The 18,726-nt window shown below is 39.7% G+C and overlaps 1 protein-coding gene across 4 annotated transcripts in view; it reads right to left on the bottom strand.

Annotated features, from left to right (window-relative positions):
- FAR1 (fatty acyl-CoA reductase 1) overlaps positions 1-17,733 on the bottom strand; it is a 46,279-nt gene extending 28,546 nt beyond the window's left edge. For 2 of the 4 annotated variants that reach the window (XM_060766728.2, XM_060766747.2), the window contains exons 1-2: positions 17,627-17,733; positions 3,919-4,113 (exon numbers count right to left, since the gene is read on the bottom strand). In XM_060766728.2, the coding sequence (XP_060622711.1) occupies positions 3,919-4,107 (189 nt within the window). In that variant the 5' untranslated portion in view covers positions 4,108-4,113; positions 17,627-17,733. Of the gene's footprint in view, positions 1-3,918; positions 4,114-10,682; positions 10,842-17,270; positions 17,354-17,626 lie in introns of those variants that run through there. The other 2 variants (XM_060766735.2, XM_060766741.2) reach the window with 2 other exon arrangements.
- Between the last annotated feature and the right edge of the window lie 993 nt (positions 17,734-18,726).

The raw sequence follows: 18,726 nt of genomic DNA, 5'->3' as shown, positions 1-18,726 counted from the left end.
AAAATTCCAACATCCTATCTATGAATCACCACAAAGAAAATACTAAATTTAGCATAAAAGATATGGAATACCCACTGAGTATACTTCATGTGCCAACTGTTTATTTGTTGGATCAAACATTTAAAATTATAATCAGTATGAAGTGGAATCAATAGGACATAAGGGTTCTACATGCAGCAGATGGCTTGATTTGGCTTCAGAAGCCACCTGAAGGAGCAATTTAAGGAGACTGGTTATTTTATCAATTCAAGTTGTATTTCTGATGGGAAAGTCCAAACCAGCATGGCTTTCCAACTTATCTTAGCTATATAGCAGTAAACTATACTGGAAAATGATTATACACTATTCTCTTTTAACCTAATATGGAGATCATAGAATCATAGAATCAAAGAGTTGGAAGAGACCTCATGGGCCATCCAGTCCAACCCCCTGCCAAGAAGCAGGAATATTGCATTCAAATCACCCCTGACAGATGGCCATCCAGCCTCTGTTTAAAAGCTTCTAAAGAAGGAGCCTCCACCACACTCTGGGGCAGAGGGTTCCATTGCTGAACAGCTCTCACAGTCAGGAAGTTCTTCCTCGTGTTCAGATGGAATCTCCTCTCTTGTAGTTTGAAGCCATTGTTCCGCGTCCTAGTCTCCAAGGAAGCAGAAAACAAGCTTGCTCCCTCCTCCCTGTGGTTTCCTCTCACATATTTATACATGGCTATCATATCTCCTCTCAGCCTTCTCTTCTTCAGGCTAAACATGCCCAGCTCCTTAAGCTGCTCCTCATAGGGCTTGTTGTCCAGACATTTGATCATTTTAGTCGCCCTCCTCTGGACACATTCCAGCTTGTCAATATCTCTCTTGAATTGTGGTGTCCAGAATTGGACACAATATTCCAGGTGTGGTCTAACCAAAGCAGAATAGAGGGGTAGCATTACTTCCCTAGATCTAGACACTGTGCTCCTATTGATTCAGGTCAAAATCCCATTGGCTTTTTTTGCCGCCACATCACATTGTAGGCTCATGTTTAACTTGTTGTCCACGAGGACTCCAAGATCTTTTTCACACGTACTGCTCTCGAGCCAGGCCTCCCCCATTTTGTATCTTTGCATTTCGTTTTTCCTGCCAAAGTGGAGTATCTTGCATTTGTCACTGTTGAACTTCATTTTGTTAGTTTTGGCCCATCTCTCTAATCTGTCAAGATCATTTTGAATCCTGCTCCTGTCCTCTGGAGTATTGGCTATCCCTCCCAATTTGGTGTCGTCTGCAAACTTGATGATCATGCCTTCTAGCCCTTCATCTAAGTCATTAATAAAGATGTTGAACAGGACCCGGCCCAGGACGGAACCCTGCGGCACTCCACTTGTCACTTCTTTCCAAAATGAAGAGGAAGCATTGGTGAGCACCCTCTGGGTTCGTCCAATTAACCAATTACAGATCCACCTCACCCTAGTTTTGCCTAGCCCACATTGGACTAGTTTGTTTGCCAGCAGGTCATGGGGGACTTTGTCGAAGGCCTTACTGAAATCCAGGTACGCCACATCCACGGCATTCCCCACATCTACCCAGCTTGTAACTCTATCGAAAAAAGAGATCAGATTAGTCTGGCATGACTTGTTTTTGATAAATCCATGTTGACTATTAGCGATGACCGCATTTGTTTCTAAGTGTTTGCAGACCGCTTCCTTAAAAATCTTTTCCAGAATCTTGCCTGGTATCGACGTGAGGCTGACCAGACGGTAATTGTTTGGGTCATCCTTTTTTCCCTTCTTGAAGATTGGGACCACATTGGCCCTCCTCCAGTCTGCGGGAACTTCTCCTGTTCTCCAAGAACTCTCAAAGATAATTGCCAATGGTTCTGAAATGACTTCTGCTAGTTCCTTCAGTTCTCTTGGGTGTAGTTGATCTGGCCCTGGGGACTTGAACTCATTTAGCGCGGCCAGGTATTCCTGGCCGACTTGTTTCCCAATTTGGGGTTGGATGTCCTCTAATCCCTCATCCACTCCATCTTGCTGAGGTTGAAGATGACCTTCTTTTTGTGAGAAGACCGAGGCAAAGAAGGCATTAAGTAGTTCTGCCTTTTCCCTATCCCCTGTCAGCATTGCCCCATCTTCTCCTCGAAGAGGCCCTATCGCCTCCTTGTTTTTCCTTTTTCTACTGACATAAGAATAGAAGCCCTTTTTATTGTTTTTAATGTCCCTGGCAAGCATGAGCTCGTTTTGTGCTTTAGCCTTGTGGACCTTTTCCCTACAGGTGTTGGCTATTTGTTTGAATTCTTCTTTGGTGATTTCTCCCTTTTTCCACTTCTTGTGCATGTCTCTTTTGTGTTTTAGCACAGTTAGAAGTTCTTTGGAAACAAAATATATTATTGCAGAGATTCTCTCTCAGCTTCAATACAGTGTACAACAGAATTCTTAACATACATCAACAACACTGACTGGATGTTTCTGAACAACTCAGTTTGAGCATAACCTGCAGATCCAAAATTCCCCATGGTAACACATCTGAGCATCCCTGGACAACATCTCTGCAGATGGCCAATTCTCTCACACCAGAAGCGACTTGCAGTTTCTCAAGTTGCTTCTGACATGACAAAAAAACTGGTCAAGCAAATTTTATCAATAGTTAACAAAGAACACTTAGAATGTTTAGTTCCTCCTAAATAAATTTTGGTTCCTCCTGAAGAATTACAGTCTCAAATGCTATATTATGCTGGAGAAACCAAATGTAAAAGCATCAGTATATCAGCCAAAGCAATGTTAAGTCCCACACCATCAACTGCACTAGCCCTTGTCCAGCCCTTTCATAGTTGACCATGTCTACTTCGTAATACTGGCCACTGGTATTTTGAATCTCATCTGATGGAGTAAAATTGAAACTGGTTTTTGTTTTTGTGTGACTGTTTTAATAGGATTTATGTTTATGTTTTATAATGTTTAATTTTGTTTGTATAGTTTTTCGTTTGGCAATTGAATGTTTTGCCTTACATTAGAAACCACCCTGTGTCCTCCTGGGGAGATAGAGCGGTATACAAATAAAGTTTAATTATTTATTATAACTGTGTGCTACTCGAGACTTGCTCTGGAAGGTTCAGACACGTGCATGGTTTGTTCCTGTTCTTTACGGGTAGGCAATTGTGGAAACTGCAAAGGCTGACTTTTGCTCTTGTAGACATGTGGCATGCCACAGTGCCACATTTCTGGCTCCAAATTTGTTTAAATAGCATTAGAAAATGACTGCAAACCTACTGGTTTCAAACTCCTGGGTTTTCAAATGCTTTTCAATATCTGAGTGGATAGGGACAGGAAGTAACATTTAAAGAGTAACTGTTGCTTTTGAAATAAGAATTTACTGCTTTGGGTTTTTTGTTTGTGTGAAAAACATTAAGGATTGAACGAGGTCTGGGGACTTTGGGACTTCCAAAAAAGGAAGTTGGGGATATATTCAGCATGTTGTCCACACTTCCTCTAGCCTCAGTTTATGCTTCTGCAGAAGTGGGAAACCGAAACTATAATTAACTGTATTATAGCACAGATGCTCAGTGCCTACTATCTTTTATTCAGTCAAAATTCAAATTATTTCAGACAAAGAACAATTTTACCTGACATCCCTAAACTTCAAAACATACGATTGCATTATGATCAGCACTATTCTGTTATTCACAAGAAGTAGACTGCAATCAAATGGATGATTATTCACTCTTTATCCAATGTGACCAGTCTGACAACCAGTTTGCAATTTCACCAAGTCAAATCATCAAGACCATACTCTATTAGATCAATTCAACTATAATCTATGACAACCCCATAGCTCTGTAATAAGACACTACTTTCACATACATTATCTTGCTGTATAGACAAAAACATTATTGGAAATAATTTTAAATTGGCTCTTTTATCAAAAACAACTGAAAGATATTATGGAATCATACCTTACAGGTGATCATTTCCTCCACTCGTTCCTGAGGTACCTTCCCTGCTTTGTTCCTCACCAAAACATAAACCGCTTTCACCTTTGGACAGGACCTCAGTAGCTTTTCCAGTAGCACTTTTCCCATGAAACCAGTAGCTCCAGTGAGGAGGACATTCTTGCCTTCGTAATATTTGGGGATGGACACCATTTTGATCTTAAAAGAGAATTGAAGAACATATTAAGGTTATTATTTTAACCAACACTTACAACAATACATTTTATCTGGTCAATTTTCATACAACTACATTCTAAATTACATGTTTACAAAAATGTGAATTTTATCTAGAAAAAATAGAATTGCACATCAATTACTTACTGGGAAAGTTTATTCTGGGAAGATCTAGAGGAGGAATCCACATTACGCGATTCCTATGACAACACCACCAAACACATTTATTTTGAAACACCCAATGAAAATGAAACGGTGTTCCAGGTCACACTTCCACAAATCTCTTGTGGCAATATATCAGGGAAAAAAGGATCAGATATAACCACAAATTAAGTTGAATGTGCGTTGACATCAGAAGAACTAAGGAACTGAGGCATTATACACTTGGATACCACAAACAGTTATTCAATGTGCCAAGGTGAACTTGGCCATACTTGTAGAGTCAAATAAGACAAAATGTCTAACGCATCTCGTCCAAGAAAGGGGCATTTTAAGTGGAACACACAAATCCAAAGAATATCATAACCTTTTGGAGCAATTAGAATGTATTAGACATAAAGAAGTAAAAAAATATTCTGAGACAAATGACAGGTAATTGCAATTTTAGGTAGAAAAGTGGGATCCAAATGTAGCTAGTTCATAATTAAAGATCCACATACGATACTAATGACAACTGAGAGACTCTTCACACTCAACCAAGACAATGACTTTTAAGGGGAATTCCTGACTATAGCTTTTTGAGAAATTCATTAAGAAACATAAAACCCAAGCTCAAATTCAATGTTGGAAATCTATGCTAGACCTTTAGGAAACACTTCAAGAATACAAAGGAGTGAAAAATTTTTCTGTGGGTATTGAAGAAAGAGTGGAAATAGGACATGTTAAGATGTTGGAATGAAGCCTTCCATTTAGTTTTCTTTGTATTAAAAGTATATTTAGTATTGTGCTATTTGAGTAGCTCAGAGAGAAATGTATACCATCCACTGAAAGGTTTTCAAGTACCATACTTATTCTAGCATGGACAAAGAGAAAAAAATGTAGATTATTTTCACTGCATGTTCTAATTCATAATAAATTATGTATCATAGAGATTAATCTTTTTGAATCATACACACAAAACCATCTTTCTGAAGACAAATCAAAATGTTTGCCAAAATTCCAGCATCTCGAACACAAAATAAATAGAAGCAGTCACAGCATCTTCCTTGAGCGAATCTTCACATAAGCAATCAATGTTCTGTTTTCTAGGATGTATAAAGGAGGAATCTACACAATATGAGACTTACTCAGATGCCTAATCAACCTTAAAGTTGGGAGTGACTGGTCTCTAAGGAGAGACTACACTGAAAACATTGCACTAACAACAAAGTCAAGCCTGGACAGACTAAAAGGCATCAAATTTGTAGAACTGAATGTAGGACAAAAGATAGTTTCACACTACATTGATGTAGATTTCCTAAAAAGAGGTAATTGTGGGAAAAGATAAAGATGTGGCCATAATGTAAATGAAATGTGTTTTAGGATGCATATGCCTTGAAATTTTGAAAAAATATGCCATGGTAATGCAAGATTTAAAGAATATATCATGGTTTTTAGATTCTCATCGGCACAATGAGATTGAGACCTCAAAGAAGAAACAAACAACTCGCTGGTTGTCTAATCAATTGAGATTTACAAATCTTTACTGTAACAGTGTTGTGCATATCTAAATGATGCCAGAGGCTTTGCAGTCCAACATATTTCCAAGTTAAATTATATAAGATCCATGTATGCAAGTGTTATCATTTACTGCATATTAACATTACCATTAAAATAAACTCAGGTCTTAGAAAGTAAACTCCCTGCACATTTATGTATTTACAAGAATCTAATGCCCACCTTTTTTGGCTACAATACCTCTCAAAATTGGGGTGTACATTAGATTCGCGTAATACGGTAATCTTAGTACTGAGCCAAACCAAAAGGGAAAGCTGCTTCAGGAGCTGCATCTGGAGCTCCATTTGAGGGACATCACCTCTAATTTAACTTCCATGGCTCAATGCTATGTGCTATTAGGATTTGCAATTTGTTGAGGTACCAGCATTTTTTTGGCAGACAAGGGTCAAAACCTTGTCAGACTACAGCCCCCATGATTCCATAGCACTGAACCAAGGCAATTAAAGTGGATTTGTTCTACAGCCTAGGTACATCCCAAGGTTTTCTTTTCCATTGCTGGAAAAATTGGTGCTCTAACACATTTGTTTTTTAAAAAAGGGATTCAAAGCAGACAGCAACTGCAATGCAAACATTTTTTTTTGCTAACTCAAGTAAATATGGTATTTTCTGCCAGGATGCAGACAGAAAAATATACCGAATACTCTTGTACCCGCAATTATGGAATAGTAACTAACTTGCTCAAATTTTAAAGGAAGTGTAGGTTTCAGAGTAGTTATTTTTTAAATCAAGTCTCTGAAACTAGTAATAGATAAGATAATGGTATGATTTTAATAGGTCAAGCCTGGTTTTTACTCACAATCTTGGAACAACAATCCAACCCAACCAGTCATGAAGCAATTCTTGTTTGTTTGCTTTAGAATTAGAGCTGCCTAAATAAGGCAGCAGGTTCTTCTACTGTTGTCCTTGGAAACACCAATAGGCCTATCAGGACTTCTTGAGATAGCTCCCTAAGGAGAACAAATTGCTTCTCCTGTTATACATCTGTTATGATAAATGCTAATGGTTAATAAAGGAACAGGAAATAGCAGGGCTGGATCCTCCCACATCGAAAGCTACATTTGCTACAATTTTCTGCTCCTTTTGCTAATTATATTTTGAGACGACCTGGGTTTAAAACAGTCCTGAAAGATGACACTAATGTTCCTACATAAACTGGAGCCACAATCTCAAGGTTGGCAATATATAATGTGGTCCAGTCTGAACACTCTATAGATGAACCAAGCAACTGTTCTTAAACAATTTGATGTAGTTAAATCTGACAAGATTTCCTTTTTTCTTCTACTCTGTAGATCAAACTCTTTCCTTGCCCCATATGAGTTACAAAGGTGAGAAATAAAAACCAGAAGGCACACTTTTAAAAAAGTAACCAGAAGGCAGTGTATAACAGACTAAAAATAAAGATTGCTATAATGAAAATATTGCTATAATGAAGATTATAAAATAGCTAAATGAAAAGCAGCATAACAAAAAAAACCAAAATGAAGAAATGGTATTAATATTTGGAATGGTTGAGGCAGAGAAGCAAAAGAAAAGGATAAACTGTAAAGATCATATGAGATCCTACCTGTCTGTGCGTGATGTAAAATACACTTTTAGCATATTTTCCTTTTGTGCATTTTAAACAACCCTCTGAAGGTCTTAAAAGCACTTACAAGCTAAAGCACAACAGCTTTTTCAAATCCTGCGACAATTTTTCTGTCGTCATAGGTTTCACTGAATCCACTCCAGATCCCCACCCGCACCCCAAAATGCTACACAACTATACATGTACAAAAGTAATGAGCCTAAATGAAGCTAGGCATGAATTTGGAAGCATACATTAGCACTGAATAATTTAGGATTTAGAAGCATATCTAATTTCTGAACAAGAATCTACGTAAATTATAGAAATTGTATCAGGAAACGTGACAAAGGAACCCACAACCTCCAAACAATATAAAAGGTTATATAATGAATCTGTCGAGAGTTTATTGAGTTTTACTTGAGTTTTACTATTCTATGTCACAAACTGAAGCATATCTAATTTCTGAACAAGAATCTACGTAAATTATAGAAATTGTATCAGGAAACGTGACAAAGGAACCCACAACCTCCAAACAATATAAAAGGTTATATAATGAATCTGTTGAGAGTTTATTGAGTTTTACTTGAGTTTTACTATTCTATGTCACAAACTGAACAAAGAACCAATGACCCTTATGCAACTACATTTAACCTACTATTACAAAGGATATGAATGCATTAATCAACAAATGGTATCACATTTCACTTGTTAGAGAACAGTAAAAGATACAAAAAGTATCTTATACACTATTTCAGCAATTCATTTCAAATAGAGATATCCTAAAGTTAAAAACCCCTGAACTATTTGTTTAGAAATGAGAAACTCATTAACTCAAATTGTTATCATTATAAATACAAAATAATATTTCATAGTGCATGAAGTTTTCTGTTGTTTTGCCATCCTGGTACACAGGCAGTCTAAAGATCAGGGATGGGGGAGAACAGAAACCTGTAAATTCTTTACAAGATGTACTATAGTTGACAGGTGGGCAACAAGATTGGTCCATAAACATTTTTCTTCCAGATATGATTACCTTGAAGATTATGATATCACATGGCCATTTTACATGGGAAAGCATTTTTGTAATCAGCCATTTATTTCTCAAACTAACTTAAATTGCTGGATGCATACTGCAAGTCCTTTATCAATACTTTTGGTACAACAGTCAAAATGAAGCAGACTATTGTTTTGGGTGAGTGGGTGATGTCATTTGTATAGATTAACCTGTTACTGAAAATGTGAAGTAATTGCTGAAAGGGCAAGACAGCTGTAATCAAGAGAACTATAGGAGATTGCAGTGCTGCCGGTATCAAAACTGTTGATGGAGATAGGGACAGCATAGAAATGGATGATTGTGTCACTACCGCCCTTTGATCCATTTCTGGGGTCATAGCATAAGTGGAGAAGTGTGTCACCATTCCAACAATAAAGTAGTATTTCCACCAACAAAAAGTAGCTGCTTTCAATCATGATGACATGTTCCTTCCACCACTGTTTTGCCACATCTCCCCCCCCCCCCCCGCATTGAGCCTTCCATCCCTAGCCATTGATCTATCAATAATTGCTCCCCGTCCTATTAAGTTCCCACTATCTACCATTGTACTATGTGTGCCTTTGCCTTGTATTCCAGCAATCACGTGACATCAGTGGGTGGAATTCTCCTCTTCACTCTCCTGTGGCTCACTATTTTCAAGGAGGTTGCTTTGCTGACATATATGTATATACGTATATACATACATATAAAAACACAGGTGTGTGTGTATACTGTATATATAAATTCTTTCTTTAAGCAATTTCACTAAAAATAAAAAGAATTCAAAATGAGCTGTAAGATTGAGTAGGGAATAGTGCAGGAAGGCTGGGTTACAAGGTTGTGCAGAACAATTATTGCAGGACCAGATGGGCAAACTGACAGTTGTGCAACTAAGAGAGGTGAAATATCAAAGGGGCTCACATCTATTTACACTAGTACAGCTGTTACGAAATCGAATATGTTCAACACTATCTACCTTAATACAACTGCTGATAAACAGTGAGTTGGTGTGATAATTTTTTTCGAAGTTTTTCCTCAAACTAGTATCAACAATGAATGTGCTCTGATTTACCAATAGAAACATACTGATTTCGAAACTGCCACATAGCATATATAAAATACACATTCCTATATTCTTATTGTGTCCAACATCCACAGTGCAGTGCTACAAAATGGCAACTTAATTATGGAGAATAAAGGTTTTCCACTCAAAGAAAGTTGCAAGTCATCAAAGAAGAGAAAACAGCAATTCTATATCTATCCTATTTGGTTCAATGATTTAAACAGGTTTTATTAAACCAACACACTTTATGCAAAGCTAACAATAAATTTTAAGATCAAAAATAATTTCCTGCTCACATATTCACAAAGCAAGTAGGGAAAATATCAAATATATTTCCCTACAATTTTATAGGATATTATTGCAGTAGAAAATATAACTATTGCATTAAACATAGATTGATAAATTTAATATTCAAGCTCAATGTTTTAATGTAGATAATAATGTATTGAGTTGTAATGTGATTTTAACAAATATATGACCAAAAGTCTAATGGAAGGCACTCTGAAAAACAAAAACATACTAGGACCAACAGCTCCAACATTCTGGCCAATATTTTCTCTCAATAAGAGATTCTACTGTCTAAAACCCTATAGGCACCATTGTTGAGTACACAATAGCTGCTGTGTTGCCCCCCCCCCCCTTCCAATCATCTTTTTTGTTCCAGTACAATTTTTATCAATTCACTTTTCTTTTAAAAGTCAGGTTTTAGAAATAGGAAAAAGGGTAGCAAAAACAAGGAAGATAAATACAGATAAAATGTGGACTTCTACCTAAACTAAGCTTTGCTAGTTAAAGAATATTAGCTAGAACTTTGAGCTTTGCAGAACTGCAAATATATTGAAACAACAAAGAGTATGTTAAACATATAGAGTTAGTGTTTAATTTTGTTTGCAGCAGACATGATCACACTTTAACAGAGACATGATTGCAACAGAGAAAATCAACTTAATGTTTAAAGAAACAAGTAGTATTCTACATGTTTGCACCTACTCTGGTTGGAACTATTACCCAAATACCTTTTTCAAATTCAAGAAATTCTGCACCACTATAATTCAAGGGTCTAAATACAGTAATAGTTATTTCTGTGCCATTCCAGAAAATGTCCCTGGCAACTTGTACAAGTCCCAAGGCCAAAATATATTCAGAATTCAATTAGACAATATGCTTTTATATCCTACCTGTTTCTTATGTGTTTAAGATTAGCTTTCCTCTTGCTTGCATGTAATATAAACCATACTACACATTAAAAGATTCAGATTTCTATAGTTTTTTCTGAAAAGTTGTAACATATTGAGCCATTTCTCAGAGAAGAACAGTTTGGGGTGAGACAATGCTTCCTAGAAAATAAAAGCATATGCTAATAAATAGTACATAATCACATTTTTGTTTTTTAAAATTATACTGAATTGAACACTACAGCATACTATTAAAATCACTGACAGAAAAGAAAGGAATTTCAAGCAGATTTCAAGGTCCTCTTTGATAACATGAAAAGTAGAAATTCCATTGGATAACTAGCAATCAATAGTACTGCTGCACTACAGCAACATTACAGCAGATGTTCACCAAAAAAGAGAGATAAATTTCCAGTCAAAATTGAGAAACAAACTTTGTTTACCACAGATTGTCATGAAATACTATTTACTATTTCCTCCATATAACTCAAAAGAGGAACATATACATCAAAATTGAAGATGATCTCTTAGCTAAGTGTGCAGCATTTCAAATAAAAAGGCCTTGCTTGCATGTGCATACCTGCCAGAGAGAGCTGGGAAACTTCTCTAGGCTTCCCTTGCTGCTGCCAGCTGATCAGCCTCGATCTGCTGGTGGCTCTTAAGGAAGTCTCCCAGTTGCACCTCCACTCATGTTCCTGCCCCTTGGAGCTATAGTGGCTGCTCTGAGGGGCAGGCTTGCAGACAGGGAATGTGACTATTAAGCAGGGAGACAGAAAATACCAAAAACAGGACCCCAAAAAAGGGAGTGCGATTACTAAGCAATGACAACTATTATGCAATGAAATATGGCACTTCACATCAGTCTGTATTCAATTGTTATTCTCAATTATAGCAGACCTGCTATACCAATGCAAGACAAATAAATGCCGACTTCTCAAGTTCCCGCTGATACTATGGGTCTACTTAAGACAGCACTAAAACCTGGATTTAGACCTCTAAATATTGTTAGGAATGGTGCATTTGGTATGATTAAAACATTCAAATATGGAATGGATGGTTTTGCAAACCATCTCACTCTACTGTCACAGCAGGAATGTTGAGGAAAGTTTTAAAACACTGCAGCCTTACCAGAGATAGCAACTTGAAAGTGACAGGTGAGGCTTAATATGAACTCAGATCAAGAGTACAGTTGCTCTTGACCTCTACCTGGGTAAAGTCTGTTCAACGTTAGGACTCCAGAGTCAGTCCCCAAAGTGAGCATAAGGAAAGCCTGTGATTTGGACTTGGCTTAAGCAGAAGTACGCCATTTAGGCAGCATTTTGCCTAATGCTCCCAGACACATTGCCCTTCCCAGTCAATCAATAGGAAGTGTGTACTATCTGTGAACCTTCTCATAAAAAGTGCCACTGAATTTAAAATGCCTGCATACTTTTACATCCTCTGCTATCCATATGAACACAATAAACTGCCCAATAAGATAAGAATGCAAGTTGAAAATATTTTATACCGGAAACAATTTATCATTGTTAAAATAGGAGACAGAATCAAAGAGTCAGCAGAGCCCAAAAAGACCATCCTGTCAAAACCCATTCTGCCATTCAGGAATACACACTCAAAACATTTCTAGCAGATGGCTACCCAGGCTCTGTTTTAAAAAATACCTAAGAAGGAGACTCCACACCACTGTGAGCCTGTGCTTTCTATTGTTGAATGGCTCTTATATCCAGGAAGATCATTCTAAAGTTTAGGTGGACTCTCTTTTATCCAAAAGGACATCAAGTACTTTTAAGCATTGTAAGTAGTTCAGTTACTTGTAGAAGGTGATAATTTCTATAATCTTACATCATTCACTATGCTGGCTAAACATAATGGGAGTTGTAAGGTGGAAACAGCTCTCCATGCCAGTCTAAATGCTGCAAACAGGGGCATCCCCCAATCATCACTGAGCAACAAATAGAACCTATGAAACAACTATATATCAAGGGTCTCAAAAATTTAAACACATATCACGTTCCATCTTGTTCTAATTCTAAACTCAGGTGGAGCCAATGAAGACAAATGTTACAAATTGCAAACTATAGCAGCAAGACTGCAACAAGACTGCAGCAATCCCAAACAATTCATTAGTCAAATAAGCAACCTCCAGAGGAATGAAGAATGCTCTAAATAGTGGTGGAAATAAGTAAAAAAGGAACGAAGTGTTCAAAATTCTTTTTCAGGTTCTGAAAGGCAATTTCCTATTTTATATATTTATAGTTGTGGAAAGTTAATTTTAATGGGCATCACTAGAATGTCAGTTTTATGAGGGTACTTTATTTTCTTTAATAAAGAAGACCAAACAATAGGTATATCTCAAACTAATCAGAACTGTTGATCATTCAGATCAACAGCCAGTTTTTAATCATGAATTTTAATCTCATGTCCTGTATTTTAATCTTTTTCGGGTTCTGAAAGGCAGTTTCTTATTTTATATTTTGAGTATTTTAATATGTCTTTTATAGAAATATCTTTTAATATGTATCTTTTATAGAAATACATTCAGAATGTGTACAATGTTGATGTGTTTTAACTATGCTGTAACCCAAATCAAGCCAGGGTAGAATCAGGCAAGAAATAAAATAATAATAATTATTATTATTATTATTATGGTTACTGCAAAACAAGACACTTCTGTATTCAACTAGGTTAGTAACACCTTTCTTATTACTGCAGACGTTATTTACTTTCCTATACAACCTATCTGAAGTTTCAAAGTCTGGGCCTTGTTTATCATATTTTCTGGCATATAACATGACCCCCAACTTTTCCAGTTAAAATAGAGAGCTTGGGATATACTTGCCATACAAGACTACCCTTCTTCCAAAGCACACCAAATAAACATTTAAAAAAGCATCAGATTTGATTTCATTATGGTAATTTTCCTACTACTGTACCTCCTTCTCTGTCTCTCAGATGTTGCACATGTGCGCCTGCGCTGTTTCACTGCAGTCCTTAGGAGCGAGATCTGAGAGGCAGAGGAGGAGGTATGGTAACAGGATACAAGGGCGGGCCAGACGAGTGAAAGAGACATGTTTTTCTGGGCACAGCGCCACTCTTTTGAGCTCCCCCCACCATGTGCAGTGACCTTAGATTTTCCAGTCCAGCTTGGAAGTTTCAGCACTTGCCCTATAAGGCGACACCGGCGTATAAGACAACCCCCGACTTTTGAAAAGATTTCCCTGGGTTAAAAAGTAGTCTTATATGCCAGAAAACACAGTATATTTGAAACACAGCACAAAGTTTATTGTGCACATATATATCGTCTCAAAGTGGCTTTACCCAGATTGGAGGGAAACTAACAGGTAATCCAATTTGTGCGGGAAAACGGGCAGAATGCTGATCTTTACTTGTTCATTTAAAATTTTCAACAACATTCAGATGTCTAAGCAAAGTTTCCTTCTGGGTCAATTTGCCAAGAATGTGTGAGGGTGCTGTACAGGCAGTCCCAAGATACAAACAAGATAGGTTCTGTAGGTTTGTTCTTCAGTTGAATTTGTATGTACATTGCAACAGGTACATTTTTGAAGTTTAATTCCAGCCAAAAGTGTGTGTGTGTGTGTGTGTGTGTATATATATATATATATAAGCTTTGGATAGCACAGGGAAGGGTTAACACCCCTGTGGTGTTTGTTTTGTTGTCTGTGCTCCTGTTCAGGAGATTTCACTTTACTTTCTGTCCCTGTGATAATTGGATTTTCAAAAAATTGGCTTGTTGTGGAAACAAGGATTGGAGATAAAGCTTCAGTGGAGACACTTTTCCCCCATGATAATAACTCTTCCAGGACCTACTTTCCCTTCCTAGGGGCAGATTTCTCTCATTTCCTCTTGCCTCAGCCCCGTTCTTAGCTATGAGTCATTTGTAAGTCAGATGTTTGTAACTCAGGGACTGCCTGTACTTCATAATCCTTTTTTGTTTCACCAAGAGAAACAGCAGACACTGGTGTCAATCCAGATTAGGCAAAGTGCTCTCCACAAGGCAGGGTTTTGTTTTTGTTTTTTTGCCCTTTCTCCACTCAGACACTAGATCATCTTTTTGGGGGGGGGGGGGGGGGTGAACTACCTCCCAGAAATATCAATGAGTGATAATGCACCTTTTAAATTGCAAGAAACCCCCCCCCCCAACATTATTTAATAATTCAAAAACACATTATTTCAGCAAATATGTGTAGCTTTTCAAAATCAGAAGCAGGTTTTGGACAATTTTTTGTAGCTTTGAATCTCTTTTGAGGAGAGAAAAAGTGGGGTATGAATAAAGATAAAAATAATAAATAAATAACAGCAAACTACTGTTAAGCTATTCTTATTCCACTATTATTGACTTTCATTCTAAATGGAAGCCAGAATGACTCTTGCCACTACACACAAATTCTAGAATCACAGAATTAGAAGAGCCCTGCGACATTCAGGTATACAGAAATTGCAGTGGAATATCACTAACAGTCAACAAGGTACCATCAATATATTCCCCTGCCTTTTAGTCTTCACATAATACTAAAAAAAATAGCAGTGAATTAATCAATCTGAACACATTATAAATGACTTGTCCAAGTATGTGGATTAACTGCAAAAAATAATAATAACTGGTTTTTCAGGTTTTAAAAGGAAAGAAACTCAGGCTCTCTTAAAAGGACAACTCCTGTCTGTAGACCAAAACTATTTGGCTACTGAAAACTAATTTCTGGAATGCCACACCTTCTCTTTTCATACATGCTAACCACTATTTTATGAAAAGCTAAGGCAGGGCAGGAAAACCATAGGCAGCATGTTAATCTACATCTGAATGGCTGTCAACCTGGGACCAGTTCTGCCAGAACCTATCGCTCCACCCCCCATCCCACCCCAAAAAAATCAACACCTTAAGAGAACAAGAGGGAGATAACCACCAAGGGTGGAGCAAGCTTCATTGCACTCCAATACAAACCTTTGACACACATCCTTTTGAGGAATGTTTTCCCCTAAGCCATATAATTTGCCATGGTGACCCTGCTTAAACAGAAAGAAAAAAAAGTTGCTGACTGTTTCCTAGCATCTAGCCTACATATGCAGACAATAAGCTCTTTTTCACAACTGTACATTTTATAAGAACAAGAGACGGAGGAGAGAAATTATTTCCTTATCTTCTGAGGTTAGGAAGGATTTGTGCTGATTGTTCCCGGTTGGGAGGCATTGCAGCAGTCTGTCCTGCTTATAGCAGCTGCATAAATACCCCCTCACTAAGAGCCATACTTCTGTCCTGCCTTCAAGCTCTACAAGCACTGCTGCCACGATTTCCTCACTCCTCCTCTCCCTCTGGCTGCCTTCATCCTTCAGATAGAAGCACCTTCTTCCCAGGGACACAGCAGCTGCTTAAAAACAGACACTACAGAGTTGGAAGAGACCCCAAGACCAATCCAGCCCAACCCCCTGCCATGCAGAAACACACAATTAAAGGACTCCTGGCAGATGACCATACAAACCTATGTTTAAAAATCCCAGAGGACACTCCACATTCCACAGCAGCAGAACAGCTCTTGCCCTCAGGAGGTTCTTCCTAATGTTTTTATGAAATCCCTGTGATTTGAATACATTGCTCCACTTTGTCCTAGGCCCCTCCGAATGTATCTCCCTCTATGAACCATCTTAAGAGGTTAGAATTGTAGGGAACGCCCTGTTCTTGGGCCCACCTGTTTCACAGGCACAACTGGTGGGGGTGAGAGGCAGGGCTTTCTTGAAAGTGGCCCCTGGTCTATGGAACTCCCTAACAAAATCTGATCAACCCCTTCTCTCCTGACCGTCAGGAAAAAAACTTAAGACAAGGCTCTGTGACCAAGCTTTCGACAAGTAATTGGAGCAGTGCAGTAAGTGACCAAAAATCAATGTGATTAACAAATGGAACAGCCCTGGATTCTGTTTTGGATGGTGTGATTTTAATTGATGTTTTGGTAGTTCATGTTTTAATTGTTTTGTTTTAATTATAACTGTTTATTTGATATATACATCGGGAGCCCCTGGTGGCACAATGAGTTAAACTAGTGGTTCTCAACCTGTGGGTCCCCAGATGTTTTGGCCTACAACTCCTAGAAATCCCAGCCAGTTTACCAGCTGTTAGGATTTCTGGGAGTTGATGGCCAAAACACCTGGGGAGATAGGGCTGTGTGGAAGGGCTCCTAGTCTCTAGAACAGCAGAAAAGAAGCTTGCCCCCTCAATGTGACATCCTTCCAAACATTGCATGGTGGCAATCATGTCCCCTCTCAGCCTTTTCTCCCTTCCAAGCGAAGCCTCCTCACATGTAGGGACCCCTTCAGCATCTCTGTCATACCCATCTATTTTTTAAAAAGGGAGGGGGAGAAGAGCTGCCCCACAACGAGGCCCCTCCTTTCCTGGAGGAACTCTCCATCTTCTCATGCTTTCCCCTCATCACCCCTCACAAGAGGAAGCCAGGAAGGCTCAGCGAAGGCCTCAACACATATACACACACACAGGAACGTATATACATATTTCCCCCTTCTTCCTTTCCTTTCCCCAACCAGGAAGCAGTCCTTCGCCCCCGCGAAAGCAAGCATGCAACCCACCCCGGTGAAGTTCCCTCCCGGGAGAGCCCGAAGGGGCCGCGACCTTTCTGCGGGCCGCCGCCGCCGCCTCCTCCTCCTCCTCCGCCGCCTCCCCCACCCACCCGTCTCCCCGCGCGCGCCCGCTCAACGGACGCCGCCTCGCGCTTTGCCGGCTCGCGCCGACCTTCCTTTCATTATCCTCCTCCTCATTATTTTTTTTCCCCAACGCCCCCGGCCACGCGCACAGCGGCTCCCTCTGTTCCCCGCTTGGCCCCGCCCCTCCTCAGAACCCCCCAACCTCGGCCATTCCATCCGGTCTCCTCTCCCCCGAAAGAACCCAGGCAGCCCCTTCCTTCCTTCCTTCCTTCCTTCCTTACCTCCCACCGAGGCTGCCACTACCGCTCTCTACCCAAGAGCGGGTCCTCGAAGAAGAGGACAAGGAGGGCGGGACGGAGGGGGCGAGGGGCACTCCTATTGGCCGCCCACCAAGCTGAGGCGGCAACGTTGCCATAGGCTCCCGCGCCCGTCACTCCCCCGACACGCAGGCGGCGCCTGATTGGTCCAGTGCCGGCCGCTTATCTCCATTCATGAGGGTGGGACCGCGGGGGCCTTTCTTTTCGGTTGCGGAGCGGTCTTGACCAATGGGAGGGCCGCGGAGAGAGCGGCGCGCGCTCCCGCTGCGCCTGGCTGCCCGGCCGGCCTTCCTGTTTTTGCCTTGGCTGCCCGGCTCTGAAAGGCACCCCGCCCGGACACAGCCACGCCAGGCAGGGGGAACTTAGCCCTCCAGGTGTTTGGGGGACTGCAACTCCCACAACTCCTGGAGGGCCCAAGTTTGCCCATGCCTGATCAACACTGTAGAACTGAGGACTTCCACACAGCCCCATATCGTCTTATCCCAGATTATCTGGCAGTGGAGACTCATATAATCCAGTTTAAATCAAATAATTTGGGATAAGATCCCAGTGTAGAAGGGGCCTATGATATTTTAGTCTAGCTCCCCATCAATTTAATGGGAGCGGCAAGTTTTGACTCTCCTTGAGAGAGAAAGTGGGGCATAAATAAATAAATAATAATAATAATTTGTGCAGTTCACTTGGACAAAAGGCCAGACAGCCAAGACTTCACTACAAACAAAGTAGGCAAACCAGACCTAGGCCCCATCTACACTGCCATATAAAAATCAAGATTACCAGCAAGAGATTTTCCCAGGCTCAGGCAGGCCTTCAAATGCTAATGAAGGTGAGCAGTTGAAACATTCACACCTAGCTCCAGCAGGGAAGAGCTCCTTGCCCCACCCCAGCCATTCCACAGATATATAAACCCATTGTCCTAATTCCAACAGACCTCACTACCTCTGAGGATGCTTGCCATAGATGCAGGCGAAACGTCAGGAGAAATGCCTCTAGAACATGGCTCTATAGCCTGAAAAAACCCACAAGAACCTAGTGATCCCAGCCATGAAAGCCTTCGACAATAC

The sequence above is a fragment of the Anolis sagrei genome, chromosome 1 (genome assembly GCF_037176765.1).
Source record: "Anolis sagrei isolate rAnoSag1 chromosome 1, rAnoSag1.mat, whole genome shotgun sequence".
NCBI classification, from domain to species: domain Eukaryota; kingdom Metazoa; phylum Chordata; class Lepidosauria; order Squamata; family Dactyloidae; genus Anolis; species Anolis sagrei.
The sequence above is the reverse complement of the archived record's forward strand: the minus strand, read 5'-3'. Positions and strand labels throughout refer to the sequence as shown.